Source organism: Patiria miniata, unplaced genomic scaffold (genome assembly GCF_015706575.1).
Source record: "Patiria miniata isolate m_02_andy unplaced genomic scaffold, ASM1570657v1 HiC_scaffold_6, whole genome shotgun sequence".
Classification (NCBI taxonomy): Eukaryota; Metazoa; Echinodermata; class Asteroidea; order Valvatida; family Asterinidae; genus Patiria; species Patiria miniata.
The window spans coordinates 13,535,956-13,556,337 of NW_024037073.1; the positions used below are offsets into that span (position 1 = coordinate 13,535,956).

General features: G+C 40.2%; 1 protein-coding gene across 1 annotated transcript in view; it reads right to left on the reverse strand.

The window, feature by feature from the left end:
• Positions 1-5,099: 5,099 nt before the first annotated feature.
• LOC119743591 (pinopsin-like) overlaps positions 5,100-20,382 on the reverse strand; it is a 31,782-nt gene continuing 16,499 nt past the window's right edge. Inside the window, exons 3-5 of the mRNA XM_038220005.1 lie at positions 20,128-20,261; positions 11,713-11,952; positions 5,100-6,129 (exon numbers count right to left, since the gene is read on the reverse strand). Of these exons, the coding sequence (XP_038075933.1) occupies positions 5,659-6,129; positions 11,713-11,952; positions 20,128-20,261 (845 nt within the window). The 3' untranslated portion in view covers positions 5,100-5,658. The remainder of the gene's footprint in view (positions 6,130-11,712; positions 11,953-20,127; positions 20,262-20,382) is intronic.

Here is a 20,382-nt window from a genome sequence, read left to right on the forward strand (position 1 = left end):
ACAGTGGTAGGGTGAACTCATAATCAATTCATGTGCAATATCCAAAAACTGCTTACAATTTACACAATGGAACACATGTAGTTTGGCACGGACCACACCTTATCTAATGAAAAACAGAAACTGAGTATTTGTGGGTTGTTTATATAGATGAAGCACCATATAACATTTCCAATGCAGTTGATATTATGATAAGAAAATTGCCTCACTGTTCTTCAAAATTAAACGTTCCACCTTGTACTGAAAAAAAAAACACTTTTAAATCATCGCACAATGCTCGTTCTCACCACATCCAATCATGACCGCATCTACAAGACTGGTTACAAATCTTGGAGATCATTCTACGAGATTACAAGCGAAAGATGCAGCCGTCTTAATTTTCAATTTCAAGCTTTGCATGATAAGTTCATACATGAACGTTAAATAATTACGAGGCATTGGTGAACGCATTATACAACACTTTATGCATTTCATTATATCAAAGTACAATTAATAATTCTTAATGATTTATTAAAGCTTTTAGTTTTGTTTATATTCGTTTCCAAAATATAAATTGTACTATAGTAATGCATGCGCATTATGTTCTTGACTAGTTCAGTGCGTGAATTTTCGAACTAATAGAAGTGCACACTTCCTATATTATTCCCATCCAAGTAACTCACACTGCCCACGTTTATTGTACAAAAGCGCCATTTGACACCAATATTGCTTCTTGAAAACATCTTTAGAATAAACAAACACTCTCCAAGTCGCTAACAAAAACATTGGTCCAAATACCACATTTATGATACACTTCATAATTATAACCATTATACATGTATAAGCTTGGTATTTGAGTATGTGCGATAAGCGCAAGCAAATACGTGAATGGCTTGTTCAAACATCCACCGAATAAGAAGGTCGAAGATTTTTTTTGAATGATGAATACGTGAACATTTTTCGCCTAGCAGTCATAGACCCATAGATGTTTTTACCGGTGAGTTAGAGAGGGATGTGTGTGGATCGGGAATAGATCTGGGTTTCCATTTTGACATATACAAACGTACAAAAATGACCCAATGTTTACTAATGTGAAGCCCCCTTCCGACACCCTAATTTGGACACAGTGTTGGACCCCACATAGGGGCAAAATCCTGCACTCTAAAAGTACTGAAACCCTGCAAGTGAAGTATTTCTCAATATTATGCATTGGTCCTTGCAGAGTAAACCCAGTGAATCATTACGCTGAGAGTTTTTCCCTTTGACATAAAGCGGTCAATTTGCACTACTGTACAGTGATTTATCTGACATGAAGCTGACAAAATGCAGCTTTATTTACAGCCTCATAATAACGGTGTACATGTTAGTATAGGTAAGTTATTAAGCCCCATCCTTGTACTTTTATATCTCACACACTTAAAAGAGGGCTTGTTTCAAGACTCCGAGCGCGATTAATTCCACATTTCCCTGTCGGCCATATTATTTTCATGCAGTTCCCCCGCTTCATTTCAAAACCTCACAAGCTCACAGCAGAGATTTGTAATACATGGTGTTACTGCAAACTTAGCCTCATTGATTATACTTCTCCATGCAGACCTTCAAATCCCATCAGACCAAGAATGATACATTGCTTGGGGGCGTCAACCGTACAATTTGTATTTTTAACCAAACAGAAATGCATACAATAAAATAGTGAAGCCTGCTGGTACACCATCTTCTCATGGCGTACCCGCAAGCTCATACTACAACTAGTTAAAGACTCCTCTATATGCAGAGCTTCAAACGACACTTATCCTCGAGTCACCATAATAATTGACAAAGGTAACGCTTGCAACGCGCACGCGTTGTCCAACGCAAATTGAATGCGAGTGCGTCAAAACATATCCTCGTCATTTTTGGGGGTCTGACGATACATAGGAACATCTTTGCGGTCATGTTTGCGGTTTACCCCAACCTCGTCCCCACGGTGTCGAACAGTACGCGCCCATCACTACCTGCTCTCTCACCCTGGTATTGGATCATTTGCATGTGCAAGATTTTTGAACACGTATGCAAATGAGGAATAGTCTGGCGCCTGGATGTGCGTTACATTAGCAATTGTTTTTGTATGCGGTGTCCGAGGGTAAAAACAGAGTCAATTTGTCGAAGCTCGAGCATGGCGTGAGTTACGAAAACGCGATTTATTTAATTAAACTGTTACGATATTATCGAGACAACATGCAGTATCATATTTCATATTAATATGAACAAATTGGAAAGGAAATTAGTATTTTCGAGAAGGCGTGGACGAATGATCGCGAAAACACGTACTGCACGTTGTGAATAATAACACCAAGTACACGATAAAAATCCATTACTAGCCAATTGCGGTACCGAATCAGGATACAGAAATAAAGTTTCCTATCCAGGACTTACTATTGGAAACGACGTTGGAGATAAAGTAATCACTGGGAACGAAGTTGGGTTTACTCCAACTTTAATTCGGGCGATTCACGATGCAGTGCGCCTCCAAGAGTTTGCCACCGAGAGTTCATTTTCCCAGTGCGTTGTGGGAGCTGGTCGACAAATTCGCAGCGCAGGACATTTGAAATTGCTAGTTTTTCCTGTCAGTATACTATAGTTTCGTAAGCGTACGATTCGAGTATCTGTTTGTCCTTTTCTTTTAATGAATATGGTGGGTTTTTTTGTAAGACGGCAGAATGATATGCCCCAATCTATAACAAATTGGCTCAAGTAGATACCGACACTCATTCAAATAGGCCTTGTTTTGTCGACCGTTAACTTGAAAAAATTGACTCTCCATGGCAAACTCTTGGGGGCGCACGGTGAATCCCCGAATTGAGCGCCATTGCACTCGAGCTAACATAATCTCCAAAGCGATAATACACTATCAGTCTCGGTTCAACGGTTTCGCTGGACAAACAGCCTCTTTTCCCGACGTACTCATCCAATATTAATATATCTGAACAAAAACAAAATAGTTAATACATGTACGTTAATTACCTTACCGAATACAAGGCTTATTTCGTGTTATAGAATAAATACCGATTTACGAATCACTGTTATCCATTTCAATTCCAGGCCTACGCTTATATATATACACTGATGATAACCAAATAAGCGCTCAGATAAGAATAACACGCCATTGCTACTGTATATTATACCACTATAATTTTCCCATAAATATGTTATTAGGCCTCTCTAGGCCTCGTCGAGTCCATGATTCTGAATGCCACTCTCGAATAATGCCCTAAATAATACAAAATACGGGGGCGTGCTTCATCTGCTTTAAAAGACCTGAATGCGACAACACCAGATCCGATTTCATCAAACTCTTCGTAACTTACGATGCATCGCAGCGATGCGACGCGTCGTATCTCTACGATGCGTCGCAGCAGAGCTGCGACGCGTCCTGCGATCCATTTCGCGAAACACGTCGTACGTGCGACGCGTCGTAGGTGTATTTATAGCACAACTCGGTGACTGTTTGTATTTAGTCAGCGTACAGTAAATAGTCGTGTGATATTCAACAAAGAGTCGTCGGATCTCAGCTCGAAATTTGTTAAAACGTAAAACAAAATGGCGGCCGTGCGATGCAATTTTGAAGGAAAACAAGCTCTCAGTGGACTATATAGCTACTTTGAAATTTCAACTGCAATATTCCAGTCTAATTCATAATTATTCAATGAATTTTCTATTTACAACTTTACACACATTGCCTTGGTATTATAATCTCATTTTTGTCATGTTTATGGCATTAAACTGGCTTAGAAAGGGACTCTTCATCACCGTGTTTTGCGATGACCACTAGACACGTCGTAACTTGCGACGTGTTTTAAGCCGTTGTCAAGGAACTTACGACGCGTTCAACACATCGCAACTTTCGTGAAATGGATGATACGACGCGTCGCGAGTTGCGACGTGTTACACGTCGTAACTTGAGTTGCGACGCGTCGCAGCGCTTCGTGAAATCGGGTGCAGGTTTCGTTTTCATGACATTACAAATCGCAGGAGGGCTGAAGACACGTTGGCCTTGTGATATTACCTCCTCATCCAACCACTTGACCTACATTCGGACTGGAGTTCAGTGTCTGCAGGTTGACTACTTGGATTATCCTTCTAGGATTTCCTCCCACCGCTATATCTCTCTTCAATTCCGAGCTACAGGGCCGGTGCACTTTTGAAGAACCCTTATATCCATTTGCAAGAAAGAGTGAAATGAATAAGACAGAGAAGAGTATGATACTTCCTAAGTGGTAAAACTGCACAAACGGTGCTGTAACGTTGCCTTGAAATGTGGAATTCCTAAGAAATCTGGTCTCTTTTGCCTTATATTTGCCTCTTTTGCCTCTCACACTTGACCTTTCACTGTCCTTATTATGTTCACTTTTGGCAATATATTAACCCATCGCGGTAGAATCGCGTTGGAATCGCGTCAATGCAGCTTGTGAAATATATTGTCCCAATAACATGATATACAAAATGGACGCGGAACGCGCAAAATCTGAGACAAACTAAACTATAGCGTACAAAATTCCATAGGGTTGTCTAAGGGGCTTTGGTAACTCGCAAACGGCGATAGGTTAATACAACCAAGGGTCCGTGTTTCACGGAGTCCAGATTTCACACTATAGTTCACTGGATTAACATCTTAACATTTCTATCTTGGTCACGATATGGTAATAGTTGGCGTAACAACTGACACTGACATTGGAATTCGTAGATGATGGAGATATGCGTGATAGAGGGTGCAAACCGTCAATGTGCTCGTTTGCTCGATAAAAAAATAGAATCTATAATAAATTACTTCGGATGAGTGTGAAACTTGCAACTCGTAAGTTGCTTGCACAATTACATGTCCGCCTTTTGCTAATTTTCAGGACCCCCTTTCTTAGAAACACATTTTGTGGAACGTTCTACTCCCCTTAAATGTCTGAAAACTAATTGACATTCCTTTTTGAACACACTGTTCAGTTGAGGGGTTTTCCATTCAAATTTTGAATCTAAAAATGCGTGCATTCAAAACATGTGAGAAAAGTTTGCCCGTTGGCTTACTGCCATAGGCCTATACTGACACAACAACGAATCACCAAAGAAAAGAAAATTGACAACAGCACAATATCCAAAATGCTGGCAACTTCTGGTGCTGAAATAGCTGTTACATGGAGGTTTCTGCCTGAAATTACACATTAAACTGTTGCTCATGAATCTGGAAAATCGCGTTAGCATAACAAACAAAAAGGCACCAAAATACCCTTGCAAATTGGCAAATATTCAAGGATTGGATTAAAAAAAACACATTGCATGGGCTCTTTAAAGATAAAACGCTGAGAGGGTATAGCTGGTAAAATAAAATGCCGTGAACAAATCCGTTATCGTCTCAAGAAGTATGTGTAAGGGATCAGATATCTATCCTGGCGGGAAACCAAAGGTTTAAATATGCATCAATTTCAAACGAAAATTTGAATTCACTGTATGAAAAAATCAACATGTAAACTTCACAATCGCAAGATTATTACACACTTCGCATATTAAAGCGTCTTCCCAAATTGAACAATTATTTTCATGCGGGTCATCTCGTATTTACAAAAAACAAACCCATCCGAAAGTATAAGTCTGAGCAATTCATAAAATAAAGTGTCTCACACCCTAAGAATTCTGAAAGTCTTCTGTTATTCTTGTTCATGCCTCCTCAACATCAGGTTGTTCGACTGGGCAAACCTTGCGACTTTTATGAAATCCCCGACTGTGCTTTTTGACCTGTTCGTTCTTGGCGGCCTGCTGTTCGTCCAGAGACTCTTCGTCCACCTGGAAGACCTCCACCGGAGTCTCCATCACGCCTTGGGTTTCCCCTTCCTCCACTTTCTTCTCTAGGGCGGGCTGAGGTTGATCGTCCTTGGAGCTCTTGGCGCCCCAGTCGGCGATCTTGACGGGGCGTCGCGGCATGGCAGGAGTTGCCCCAATCTCCGACATCTGGGTGCCGAGGCTAGCCGAGATGTCCTCACGTCCAGGCCGGTTGTCCGTACCTGTGATGTTTCTAGGCTGGCGAGTAGCCTGTCTGAGGGCTCTCGTTCTTGCTGTGTCGTCTATGACATCATCATTACTGAATGGATTGCGTCCACAGCACATCATATCAATGAATGCGTCCTTGAACTGAGGGAAGGGAAATTAGCAGAAAGATTGATGTCGTAATTATACCCTTTTCTTGAAGGCCATACAGCGGTTACACGCATGGCAATTCACAAGCAATCTGAGCTTGTTCCACGCTTGTTCTCCAAGCCAAGAGGAAAACAACCGACACATTTTAATTCTCTTTAATGTTCTGATTGTATTTGCATAAATTATTAGGACAAGGTATACGTCGTTTTTCCCAGGAGAATTCCTGTGCATTTGCTTGCCTCCAGTTGTGCAAAACAAATTGTCTTGCGTGACTTCGTTCAGAGCTTTAAATCTTGATAGTATGAAAAGATTTCTTGAGTATGAGAGCGGCTTTTGCAATTGACAAAAGAACTGACTCTTAATCAAAAGAATCGATCGTGGAAGCAAAAGTACTGAAAGTATCGCCGAAAATGCAAAACAAAACGCGGTATACAGTGAGCACGGAACACGGAGAACCCAACAAAACAAACAGCTATCCGTCGGTAGCTAACAAGACTGCATGAGCAATGTAGAATCATTAGAACCTGGCTTGATGTCCTCGGGATGCACAACTTTGACCCTTCTCTACTTAAAACGAACGAACGGGGGACGTGCAGATTTTGTGTGTTGCTATTCCCGTCCACGTAACAATCTTCGTCCCCACGGTGATAGGGTTACGACTTCGAACGTAAAAAGCGAATATAATCAACATCACGAAGACTGCAGGCATGTGACTACAGGGATTCGGTAAAAATTGAACACAGTCATAATGGCAGTTTTTCCCATCTCAATCTGGTATTAAAGACACTCTAGATAGTGAAACACCTGCCGGGGGGTAAGGCCTGTATTAAATGCGAACTGTTGCTTAATAATACGATACGGACATCTTCCGTAATAGAGCTTCATGTCAGAAATGTCAATGGCCGCGGCATCCGCAAGCCGATATATATAGTCCATTATGATGTTGTTGAAAGTGAAATTATGCTTGAATTGGTAACACCGATTGGATTTGCACAGCATTGCTATATTTTATTGTAATTAATGTAATATATACCAACTGCACGATCGAGGGGTTACAGCCCGATAGTCCGAAGGTTCGATAGTCCGAAGGTTCTTTAGTCCGAAGGGTCATTAGTCCGAAGGTTCGTTAGTCCGAAGGTTCAATAGTCCGAAGGTTCGATAATCCGAAGGTTCGATAGTCCGAAGGGCCCATTAGTCCGAAAATAGAATAAGGTTCATTAATCCGAAGGTTCGATTGTCCGAATAGGGCGATAGGGTTCAATAGTCCGAATCGACAATAAGGTTCGATAGTCCGAATACATGATAAGGTTCGATAGTCCGAATATATGGTAGGGTTCGATAGTCCGAATTGACAATAGGCCTAAGGTTCGATAGTCCGAATTGAGAATAAGGTTCGATAGTCCGAATGGGCAATACGGTTCGTCAGTATGACACTTCGGACTATCGGACCTTACTGTTGAATCGGACTATCGGACCTTATTGTCGATTCGGACTATCGGACCTTATTGTCGATTTGGACATTCGGACCTTATAGTCTTTTCGGACTATCGAACCTTATTGTCAATTCGGAATAATGAACCTTCGGACTATTGAACCTTATTTTCGTTTCGGACTTTTGAACCATCGGACTGATTAACCTTATTCTAAATTCGGACTATCGAACCTTCGGATAAATGAAACTTCGGACTAATAAACCTTCGGATAAATGAACCTTCGGACTATTGCATCAAATGTTCGGATTAACGAACCTTATTTCATTTTCGGACTTACGAACCCCCTCTTATGGAAATTTTGTGCATTCGGACTATCGAACCTTCGGACTAAAGAACCTTTGGACTATCGGTCCTTCGGACTATCGGGCGGCCCCCCGATCGAGGTTTAATAATAGTTTCTCAGGCAAATACACGTATAGGAGTTGTCACACACCTATTGCAACTCCATTAGATTACTCAAGGTGTTAGTTTCCCTATACATGCACAGGGCCGGGATGTGTTATTTTAATTCCGGGTAGGCGATGGAATTTGAATTCCTTATTTTATTGACATATTACATAAGTGGCTAATTGGCTCCTCGTAATAGTATCTGGAATGGATGCATATTTTTGTTGTTGTCAAATGCGAGCCTTTTCTGAATCATCTCACGGAGGTGGAGAACCACCCGATACCGGAACTACAGCTTCAGGAGTTATATGAGTCTCTGTCCATGTCAAGTCGCTGCCAAGGAGAAATTATTGGGCAGAACAGATTACCGATCTGTGAGACATTTGAAAACAATTAACATCTTGTCAAATGATAACAGAAGCGAAATTCGGCCTTTGAGAGGGGCAGATCAGACCCAATCCGAGTTATTATGACTCAGATTGAGTCAAACAATTCTGACCCGGTAAAAGAGACAAAAATCTGACCCAGGACTTTTTAGAATGTGCACAACCTAAACAATGTAATAGAGGAATGCCTGTTGACACATCGGACTTTCCACAACAGCGGAAGCACACTGAATCTCAATTTCCCCTGTCAGCCTTGAAAAGGAATCAGCAAGATTTCCCGCAGGCAACAATTTGTCTCTCTGTGAAACTTCTCTGACCCGTAATGGCTTAAAGACGCGTAAACATTCTCTTCAAAAAATTCAAAAAAAAATAAAAATCGAGCAATCGAGCTTCTTCCGAAAAGTGCAGTGTGCGTAGGATCTGTGGTTAAATCAAGTTGAAATTCTCAACAAATTTGACTCTTCTGGCAAACCTCCGGGGTTTAATACATCTCTGATCGAATTTACGGAACGCAAACATCAGATTGTTGTCTCAGGCATTGTGGTTTCCTAGCCAAGCATGGCAATGCAATCGAGAATGTAATATGCATGTATTACCGGTGTCATGTGAAACTCCGACTCCTATGAAAATCGGACTCCCTTTCCCTATTATTGGTTACTCCCTCACACGTGACAATTCACGCTCCTGTACAGGCCTAGGAATAAGCTATTATCATACTTACGCATGCTCAATAATGCCGATGGGTCCATAATTTCATGGAGTCGGACATTCACGCATCACCAGCCCTCATCGTAGTACTTTGGTTGCTTTGGGTATAGTACTTTGGTTGCTTTGGGTATAGCACTTTGCTTGCTACGGGTATAGTACTTTGCGTCGTGCACAGCAAGAAAGCAAAAATAGGGAATACCATAGGTGACTCAATTTCGGCCAATCAAGATACAGAATCTGTGGGCGAGGTGTTATAAAGGACAATAGGGTCATCGATTGATCGAAGGTCCACTTTTCTTTTAGGTGTGTGGTCAAAACATATAGGAGGTCTTCCTAAAAGTCGGTGTGTTTTAAAGAGGGACGACGGGGTCTACGATTGACGGTGTTTACAAAGAGTGTGAGCGACCTTGTTATCCTTCACGACTGAGGACTTGGGATAATTGTTGATTTGCGATAACAATAACACCGAGGACCTGAGCCAAGTCCTCGACAGGTTTTGAATAAACCTTATGGGAAATGTTGAGAAAAATTACAATAATGATCCTAATAAGGTGGTCCTCATAAGGTTTGCGTGAGTTCCTGAGTTGATCGCCTGCCAAGCATCTTTTTCTACGGCTCTCATGTTTTCTTCACGTATGATTGTCTCAGGCCTAGTAGAAATTGTAAGCCAAATAAGTGAAACAGGTAACGCTGCACGTATAGCGTTGCAACGAAGACCCATGTGGGTGGAGGATTCAGCGAATCGTGACTATCACCTCCAATGAATTAGCAATCGACATGTGTTGGCGTCGATAAAGGAAGCTTCCTGAGCCACGGACAGCCAAAATTCCAGGAACAAAAAAAAGCCAGGAAACGATAAACGTCTCAGGTGTGGGAGGGAGAACCGGCGCCGGTACAAAGTTAGAAATAAATTATAATCCTGATGCGTATTCATAAAGCGCACGTATCCATCAGTATAGGTGCTCATGGCGCCACATCATTTAATGTTGTAGCGCCGCTAACACCAATAATTGAATTTGGAAACCCCAGGGGATAAAATAGGAATGACAACCAATCAGCACGGTGCATGCACCGGCTACATCATTTTAATGTTGTAGCGCCGTGAGCGCCAATAATTGAATTTGGAAATCCAGGAGAATGAAACAGGAATGTCAACCAATCTGCACAGTGCATGCACCGGCTGGGATGATGAGAAAGATCCTGGGGTCTTCGCGGAAAGAACAAAGGCGCCAAGAACTACCTTGTTATCAAAACTGCCGCTGTATGTTACGAAAGCCCATTAGCGCCACTGCAAGTATATATGTTGCGGATTATTTAATTCGTTATTACGGATTATTAATTCGTTATTACGGATTACTAATTCGTTATAACGGATTATTAATTCGTTATTACGGATTATTTAATTCGTTATTACGGATTACTAATTCGTTATAACGGATTATTAATTCGTTATTACGGATTATTTAATTCGTTATTACGGATTACTAATTCGTTATAACGAATTATTTAATTCGTTATTACGGATTATTTAATTCGTTATTACGGATTACTAATTCGTTATAACGGATTATTTAATTCGTTATTACGGATTATTAATTCGTTATTACGGATTACTAATTCGTTATAACGGATTATTAATTCGTTATTACGGATTATTTAATTCGTTATTACGGATTACTAATTCGTTATAACGGATTATTTAATTCGTTATTACGGATTATTAATTCGTTATTACGGATTACTAATTCGTTAAAACGGATTATTAATTCGTTATTACGGATTATTTAATTCGTTATTACGGATTATTAATTCGTTATTACGGATTATTTAATTCGTTATTACGGATTACTAATTCGTGCTGGTGCTGGTGTAAAGCAAACGTATGCAAAGATAGCGCCGCCTAGCGGCGCTATATTCATAGGCCCCTGGTCACATGCTCTCCACGTTTGAGAACATCAGACTTAATTCGTAATAACGAATTAATAATCCGTAATAACGAATTAAATAATCCGTAATAACGAATTAATAATCCGTAATAACGAATTAATAATCCGTAATAACGAATTAAATAATCCGTAATAACGAATTAGTAATCCGTAATAACGAATTAATAATCCGTAATAACGAATTAATAATCCGTAATAACGAATTAAATAATCCGTAATAACGAATTAATAATCCGTTATAACGAATTAATAATCCGTAATAACGAATTACATAATCTGTAACATATATACTTGCAGTGGCGCTAATGGGCTTTCGTAGTATGTTACTCTCTAAATTCCAAAGAGTATTTCACTCCATTCGAGTGAAGGTTCACTCCCACAGTCGGAAATTAGGGACCGGACGTTTTAGAGTGAAATTTCTTCAGTCGTAAAGATCAAGTTTTCACTCGAGCTTCGACTGAAGTGGTTCTTTTTTCCAGACTTTTTCAATCCAAAATGAGAGTGATTTTTAGTTTAAAACGTCTAGTCCCTTATTTCACTGGAATTTAGAGAGTACTTGACAGACAGGAATTGCAAAGGCATGATGTGTTATTTAAGGCAGGCAGGCACTTCCTGATGTTGTTTACCAATACCGAGTAGAAAGCGGCCTCTACGAACCTGTTGGTTTAACAGAAAGTAGATGATGGGATTGTAGACGGTGCAAGCCTTTGCGAACATGGCGGGTATCGAGGCAGCGACCGGCGAGACAGTGTTGTTCTTACTGGCCGCCACGTACAGAGAAAACACCGAGTATGGCGTCCAGGCTACCAGAAAGCACGAGATCATGACGACTACCAATATGGTGACCTTCTTGTCGGCTTTGTGCTGAGAAGATCGCGCCGCCTCACTGGATGCGATCTGAAACGGGTAATAAAAAAAAAGAAATAATTGTCAAAGGTATTATGACCCCTGAAGTGTAAGATAACACAATCAAGTTATACCCATAATGGCAGACGAGCTAAAAGTTATTTGTCAATCTCAGAACTACAGGGGCCGCACAGACTATTATATTCCACATTTTCAAAATCGGAAAGGGACAATTTCATGAAATGTTACACGATGTTAAAAGACCGGTCAAATTTATACGGCTGTAAATATTGACAGTGATGACAGTAAATTCGATATTGGATATTGCATATTCAAATCCGTTTGTACAAAGAACATGAGAAGTTTGATATTGCATATGCATATTCGATGTCCACATGCAGGCGTTTGGATCAGACTAGTGTTACAATTTGATTCCGGATTAATTCATATTTATATGCGTTTGGATATTATATATGTTCTTAAAGACATAATGGGGGTTTGGGTGCTTCATATTCCCGTAGATTTAATAAAGCGTTCGTTCTTAACCACTTGTTCAGCTGCACCAATATTGCTCAGCTAACTTCGAATGTTTGCCGCAAGTAATGTAACGTATAGTCACCGTAAAAAAAAACCAATCAAAAACCTTGGTTTGTTTTTTGACTCTACTATGTCTCTGTCACAACATGTCACAACAATATGCAGATCTGTCAACTTTCATCTACGCAATATAAATCGTATTCGGAAGTTCATCGATCAGAACACTTGTCACCATGCAGTACGTTCGCTAATCACATCTCGCCTTGACTACTGCACTTCTCTTTTATACGGCATAAGTCAAGGAGACAGAAACGGTTACAAAAACTTCAGAACCGTGCAGCCAGACTCATTCTCTGTGTAAGCCGCTCTACTGAGGCCTCACCACTCCTGCATCAATTACATTGGCTGCCGATTGAATCACGTATTCTTTTCAAATTAATTCTATACGTTTACAAAACACAACACTTGTCTGGCTCCTTCCTACCTGACCGATTTACTCTCTTTGTATCAATCAGGTAGGGCGGGGCTTAGGTCTTCAACAGACACTTCCCGATTACATGTTCCTATTAACACTAAAACCACAGGTGACAAAGCTTTCTCGATTGCTGGCCCCAGGGAGTGGAACAAGATCCCTCAACACATCCGACTTGCATCGTCAATCATCACCTTCAAGAAATCGCTCAAAACACATCTGTTTCTTTAAATCAATTCACCTTCATCTTTACCTCTCATTATCCCCTGGTTCCCTTGAGTTATTCTTAAATTAAGTTTTTTGTTTTGTTTTTGTTTTTGCCTTGTTTATTCGTAGATTTGTACTTTTGTACAGCGCTTTGATCTTTGTTAAAAGCGCTTTATAAATGCTCCATTTATATTCATAAAGAAATCGCCGGAGCTCCGGAAATGCCGGAGTCAACCGCGTCACTATTCCCTGAATGGTGACTATGGGCTTCGCTTGAACACAGCTTTTTATTCACGAACATTGGCGAGGGCTCGCCTCTCCCGCAAAACATTCCAACGCATTGGATTGTGAGTAGCTTACAGCTAAGTTTGTTTTTACCAAAGCGTACACGTCACACAAATTTGAATAACCCAATTAGTGCTCAAGGAAAATAGACGCCACCAGCACCCTTGGGTAGCGGTAACACATCCAGGGAAGGTCGAGGGGGGGGGGGGCGGGGGGAGAGAAAGATATAAGTTATCTCCATGAAATAACCCTGGCAATGGCCAGTTACCTTAATCTGGGAAAATATTGTCCAGTCGCCCCAATCCCACGTTTGGAATTTCCAATGTCAAGAGAATTTCAAAAAAACACCTCTCATCATCTCACAACGATGCAGTTTTCACGGTGTGTATCGTTCTGTGCCTCTACTTGTAATTACCCGCATTCCTCGGTGTACCTCGTGTCTTTCAGCAGGCATCACACCATTTTAAATCATTCCCTGCCACATAGAAGCCTGTTTTCAGACAGTTGGCATTTCGTTTTCAACTTAACATTTGTTTCGATATTTGCATCAATATTAAATTGCAACTAACATACGTTTTCAATATCAGGTCTTCGTGTATTGTTTGGAATGTGTTTCAGGACCTCTTTGGTTTTGATGCTAGTTTGTTTTCCGCACTCATGGCAAGACAGTGTTGTCATAAGGCAGGAGCTTCAGTGTTACAACCGCTTCAGCATCACACGTTGCAAAAACTTGTACACATATAGTGTTTTGATGTTTTAAATTTCTATTTTTCATACTCCTTTAAAGAACATAGGGTTCAGAATTTGAAAAGACAGTGGTATGCCCAGGAGAACCTTGAACTGAGTATAGAAAGATGATCAGAAATGAGAAAACGAGAAACTATACATTTATATACATTATGCAATAAATTTAGGATATGAGTTAATCAAACTTTAGCATATTTTTCCTCTGGACAGACTGTTTCGTACCGTAAGGCACTCATCAGCAGAATGACATAGACTAATGTAGCCTCTGCGCTACAGATTACGTCAGAAATGAAAATGTTACTCAACAATGAGACGCACCGATTGCTGATTTAAGATGTCAATTTAACTCGACCGATGACTTTAACGTCTGGAGTGGTAGGTAGGGGCCATTGCCCGACACGGGCATTTATCGCCAGCTCCCTTTCTTGAGATAGCTGCGAGCTCTCCTTTCAAGCTCCTTCAGCCTCCGTTCGGTATCATAGTCACAACAAGCTTTCCTCGTGTATGATCTCCAGGTGGTTCGATCCAGTGCCAAGTCGCTCCAGGTGGTAAGGGAAGACGTCCTCTGGAGTGTCCTTCTGAAAACGCCATTGTAACGCAGGAGGGGACGTCCTACGCGCCTCGTGCCCTTCTAAAGGTCACTGTAAAAGAGGGCTTTCACCGGTCTCTCGTCAGTCATCCTACGAATGTGTCCAATATATCGCAGCTGGCATCGCATCCACACTATCCCAATGTCATCTACCTTTGCCATCGTCAGGATGTCGTCATTGGAAACAAAATCATTCCATCTGATGCGGAATGGAGTGGCAAACTTCAATAATTGGGTGACAGTTTAATAAGATGACAGTTAGGTGGCGAAGATCAATAATACTGTGACTTGGTGGCGAGCGACAAAATTGACGACAAAGTTTGGAGACTTGCAGTAAGTTCGTGGTGACAGGTGAGGACGGTGAATCTAAATTGCCGTAATTAACTTGGCGTAACTTGGTGTAAATAACTTGACCTGACTGAACTTTTTGATTGAACTTGGTAAAAACGTTGTGTAATCTGGTGGCTCAAGTTTATATATTTTTTAGTAAACTTAAATACTGAACCTTAACACACCTTTAAGCGTAAGGCTGTTTATTTGAGCAAGCAGCCGGCTGCATGTGCTCAGATCATTCACTAAAGGTAAAACAAAAAACCCACCCAATCGGATCAGCAGGCAATATATTTGGTCAGAAAGATTATCATGACGAGGATGGTAATAAAATGTTCATACGCAGTCTTCCGTGTAGAATTTTAATAGGCAAAATAATGTGCCTATCTGCAGATTGGGGGAAATCTGCAGATTGGGGGAATTATAATCAGCAACGTTGATAGGATTGAAGATACGGGCTTCTGGATGACAACTACTTCATCAGAACTGATGTATTCGCTGGCATTTCTGTTATTTAAGCTTCAGGCTTGCAGAGTGTTTATTTCAAACGACGTTCGCACCATGCATGTAGCATGATTGATGGATTTTTGCTTGCAACTATGACACAATGTAGCTCCGTTACAAATAAGAATGAAAACAATGAGCAGATCGCTTCTCATAGACAAAATACTGTGTGTTTTGTCCGGTTATGTACAGAACCGACTTGAAATCTAGTCACTACAAGGACACAAGCCGATCGTCTTGTCATTTCAAAGATTTCCGTTCACCGGCGAGTATTTTATTTTCATTCCTGATTAAATATAAAGCGATTTTTTTCTGACCTTCATTTGCTTAAAGCCGGGAGTCAGATTCGACCGTCTTCAACCACGAGTGATTGCACGTTAATAGAAAGATTGTAAATGATATTTCGTTCGGTTTACCTTTACCGATTGGCGTCGTCCATCCACTGCAGGATGTAGCCCTCTGCCAGACCCCTCCAGGTTGTTCTTTCCTTTGCTGCTTGTCCCACAACCGCGGACTTTTGATATGTCATCTCTCCATCCTTTTGGGGGGTCTGCCTCTAGATCTTTTCCTGTTCTAGGTTGTCATTCTGTTGTTCTTTTTGTCCATCTGTTGCCTGCCATCCTGGCTACATGTCATGCCCATTTCCATTTCATTGTGTTGACGTAAGTGGCGATGTAATTTACTTCCAATTGTTTTTACACCTAATTATTTGATTGGGTATCCGGTCTTATAGTGTAATTCCTGGCATCATTCTTTTTATTGTAAATTTACTTGGCAACTGTCCATGTTTGGCATCCATAAGTATTTTTTGGAAGTATGCTCTTCTCTTCTTCAATGCTATTGGTAGTTTTTTGTCATAACAGATTTATTTATATCTTCCGAATAGACCACATCCTGCCTTTATTCTTGTGAGTACCTCTTCTTTAGTTGTGTCTTGCTTCTTATAGGGTTTGACCAAAGTATTTTGTATTAATTTCCTTTTTCTATTATTTCATTCTCAATGTTGACAATGACTCGAGAATCAGTATTTGTCATAAATTGTGTCTTTCCTTTGTGCATTTTAAGCCCAAATCAGTTGCATTCTTGGTGCAAGCTCCTTCATTTGTCTCTCTAGGCTTTTGATGGAGTATGAGAATATGGCCACATTGATCAGCAAATCTCAGGTTCTATAATGATTCTCCATCGATGTTGAATCCTTCCTCTTCCATTGCTGCTTTCTTGAAAACATTTTCAAGAATTGCGTTGAATAGTCAGGGAGAACTTGTCGAACCCCTCTTGATATCTTGATTTCAGTTGATATTTCATTATCTAAGTTAATTTTAGCTGTTGCATTTGTGTATATATCTTCCAGGATGTTGATGTAGGTTTCGTCTATTCTTATAAATAATTATTTCATAATGATCTAACCATGGCCGGATGTTCTGTGGAATCGAAGGCTTTTTTGAAGTCCACAAAGCCGATGCACAGTGGTGGATTGTATTCGTTCATCTTCTCTATGGTCTGGTTTATAGCTTGCATGGTCCGTTGTTAAATATCTGATCTGATGTTCGTCTAAGACTCTTTCTATTCTGCTGTTACTTTTGCGAATATTTTCTACAAGTGTGAAAGAAGACTTATTGGTCTTCACTTCATTTTATCTCCTTTTTTTTTTAAAGTGTACTGATTCTGGCTTCCATCCATTCTTTTGGTATCCTCATTTTATTCAGAATGTCGTTGAATAGGGTGACCATTTCTTGAATGGCTTCCTCTCCAACCAGTATTATTATATCAGTTGTCATTTGATCAATACCTGGTGCTTTGTTTCTTTTCATTTGATAGACTGCAGTTTGAACTCTCGAGTTGGTTATTGGTGGTATGTCTGATTCATCTGGGCTTGATCTAGTTGTATCCTCTCCCGTCTTTGTTTTTGAGCTAAACATATCTTTGTAGAAATCAGCCCAAATTTCCACTGTTTCTATTCTGTCTGTTGTTTTCTCTCCATTTTGTTTTCTCATTGAGCATATTTTGAATTATTGCTGTCCTTGTCAATCTGCTGTGGACCATTTTTGATGATGGATCCTATCTTTTTAATCCTTCTTCTTCTTCTCCTCCGTCTTTGTCTCCTTTTCGTTTTGACGAGCTTGCTTGTTTCAAAAAGCTCAATCCTCTCGTGCTGTGATAACTTATCCTTGTTTCTTAAAGTCTTTCTTCTCTTATCGAGTGCGTGTATTTCTGTGTCTTCCAGTGTGGAAGCCTGTTTTCCAGTTCCTTTACCTCTTTTAGCTAGTTTACTTGGGGGTGTAGCGAACGGGCCCCATACTTTCTGCAGTCTGAAACTATGATAAAAGCAACCCATCTCTTCAGGAAATTAAGTCTTTCCAAGTCTTTCCCAGGATGCCCGTAAACATTACCATCAATCAATTTACTTGTGTGTGCGTGGGCTTGCTGCGCGATTGATTCCTCTATTGAAGATGGCCAAAGCTCGACGCGAATTTGAAACCCGATCGAGTGTGTTACTAACAAGCATGTCGGCTCCTCTTTATTTTGACTGAGCAATGTTAAAGTAGCTAGGTATACTGGGTGAGTCAAAAACGAAACCAGAATGTTGGGACTGTTGTTTTAGTGAAGTTCTACATGTAGCACTTTTAAAATCTAGGATATAAAAGCCAAATTCATAAGCTTTTTTTTAGTACAAGAATTATTCAAATCACTCTAGTACTTTTTAAGTTATGGACTTTTAAACACAACCACCGTTTTAAAGTTCTGTCCACGTGGAAGTGAGTGCAGTCCAGAGTTGTTATTCCATCCCAAGGGTACACACCCTCAACCCCCGAGCTGGCATCCACACCCCCTCCCTGATAGGAGTCATTAACCCGCTCCTATTCCATGACAGTAACATGAGGAATGTTTGATTGAATCATTGAATGATTGAATATTCATGATTGATTGAACTTAACCAAGTGGTGTATAGTCTTTTGAAACATACCAATACAATAAATACTACATAAAAACCTAAGCTGAAGACAATCGCTTTTTTTTTGCTCATCATTTGCCACAAACGCATCATATAACCAAGCAATCGAAAAGATAAAATGAGAGAGAACTTTATAAATACAAAACAAACATTATAATGAAATTAAGACAAAAACCAACAACAAAAATCCCCAGATCCCATGTAACATGACACGTGATGTTTCCCCTTACCGTCCCAATAATAGCCTACGAGATTATTTTGATTGATTTTATTTTGGTAAGATTAATATGTCTTTTTAACACTTTGTTTGCCTATTTTGAATAGGCCTTTGTGTATTTAAGAACAAACATATTAATGATCAATTATGCCTGTAATACATTGATTAATTAATGAATCAATCAAAGCTGTATCATGATTTATAAAGGCCTTTATACTTTATTTGAATTGAATGCAGAATATACGAATTGAAATTTTAACAAATGAAAAAGAATGTTCAATTAAGCCCGTGTCCAAAAAAAGAAAAGATTTTTGGCGAAACGGATTGCACATTCGTAATAATCGGCAACGCATTCGTCAAACCGAAAGTCTAATCATGTTTTTGTAATCCTTTAAATGAAACGTTATGCACATTCATTTATTTGAGTGATGCAAAATGAAATCGAATGCTAGTTATTGCGAAAATGAAACCAGAATATACGTCGTTCTCAAAATTAGCGCCAAATCGAATTAGTTTTACAAATTCAAATGTACATTTTCCAAAACTGTCCGGGAAAACCTATGTTAAAGACGGTAGCGGAGAATTAAAGTATTTCAAACATTTGTGAGTGATTTATAAACATGACATTTTATGAACGATTTCCTAGAAGTTCCAACGATTTTCCAAATCGTTTTCGTTCGCACATTTTTAAATCAAGACACTGTTACTATCTTCTCCGGCACATTTTTTTTCTTCTGCAAGCAGGTGTAGTAATGTAATACGCACGCTTGAGACTGCGACTGCATTCATGCGACTGAAATATTATTGTTCCACATGCAATTTAAATGAGTTTATGACGTCTTGATTTCAAACGAGGGATTGAAGTGTCATTGTAATAGGGGTATATAAAAGCCTCTGTTTTAAGATTAAATTGGACGCCGTGACAGGTCCGTCGCCAAGGGGGTGGGCTGGTGCCCCCCCCCCCCCCATTGTCGAGCAATTCCCATCCCCCGACGTACCAATGTATTTTTGTATTGTTTAAGGTAGAGGGCCTCCCTATTTGGTATCCCCCCCCCATGCTCGGGGTTGGCGACGGCGCCGCGCCGTGGGTTAATAGATATGATTAACTCTGAGATACCATCCCCCAGTTTTACTCAAAGTTATATTTGTTTAGGTGTTTGCTTCGAGATAAATTTAGCATGAATCCGGGAACAACTGACGCATGCGCATTATAGTCAGTTACCATACTTGGTGGCATAAAAAGTAATTGCTTTCCGGACTTAGCATTAGAATACAAGAAAGGCCTACTTGGTGTTGATTTCATATAATGAATTAATTGACAGTGCACTTTTCTTTTGGAATTGGTAACCCTATAGTGGTAACCTTACGAATGAATGAATTCTCACCTTTTTGACGGCATAGATGAGCAGTGTGTAGGAGCCCACAATCAGCGAAAATGGAATGACCAGAACCATGACGAAAATGAATATGATGTAAGACGAGTCGCCCGGTTCGTTGGAGGTCCAGTCTACGGAACATGCTGCAAAAAATCCAAACTCAATGTCATTGACGGGTTTATTTTTAACTCGGTGCACCCAGAAGGGGGGGGGGGTGGCAACGTGGACAATGGCCCCGCCCCCTCCAAACAAGTGACAGTCACT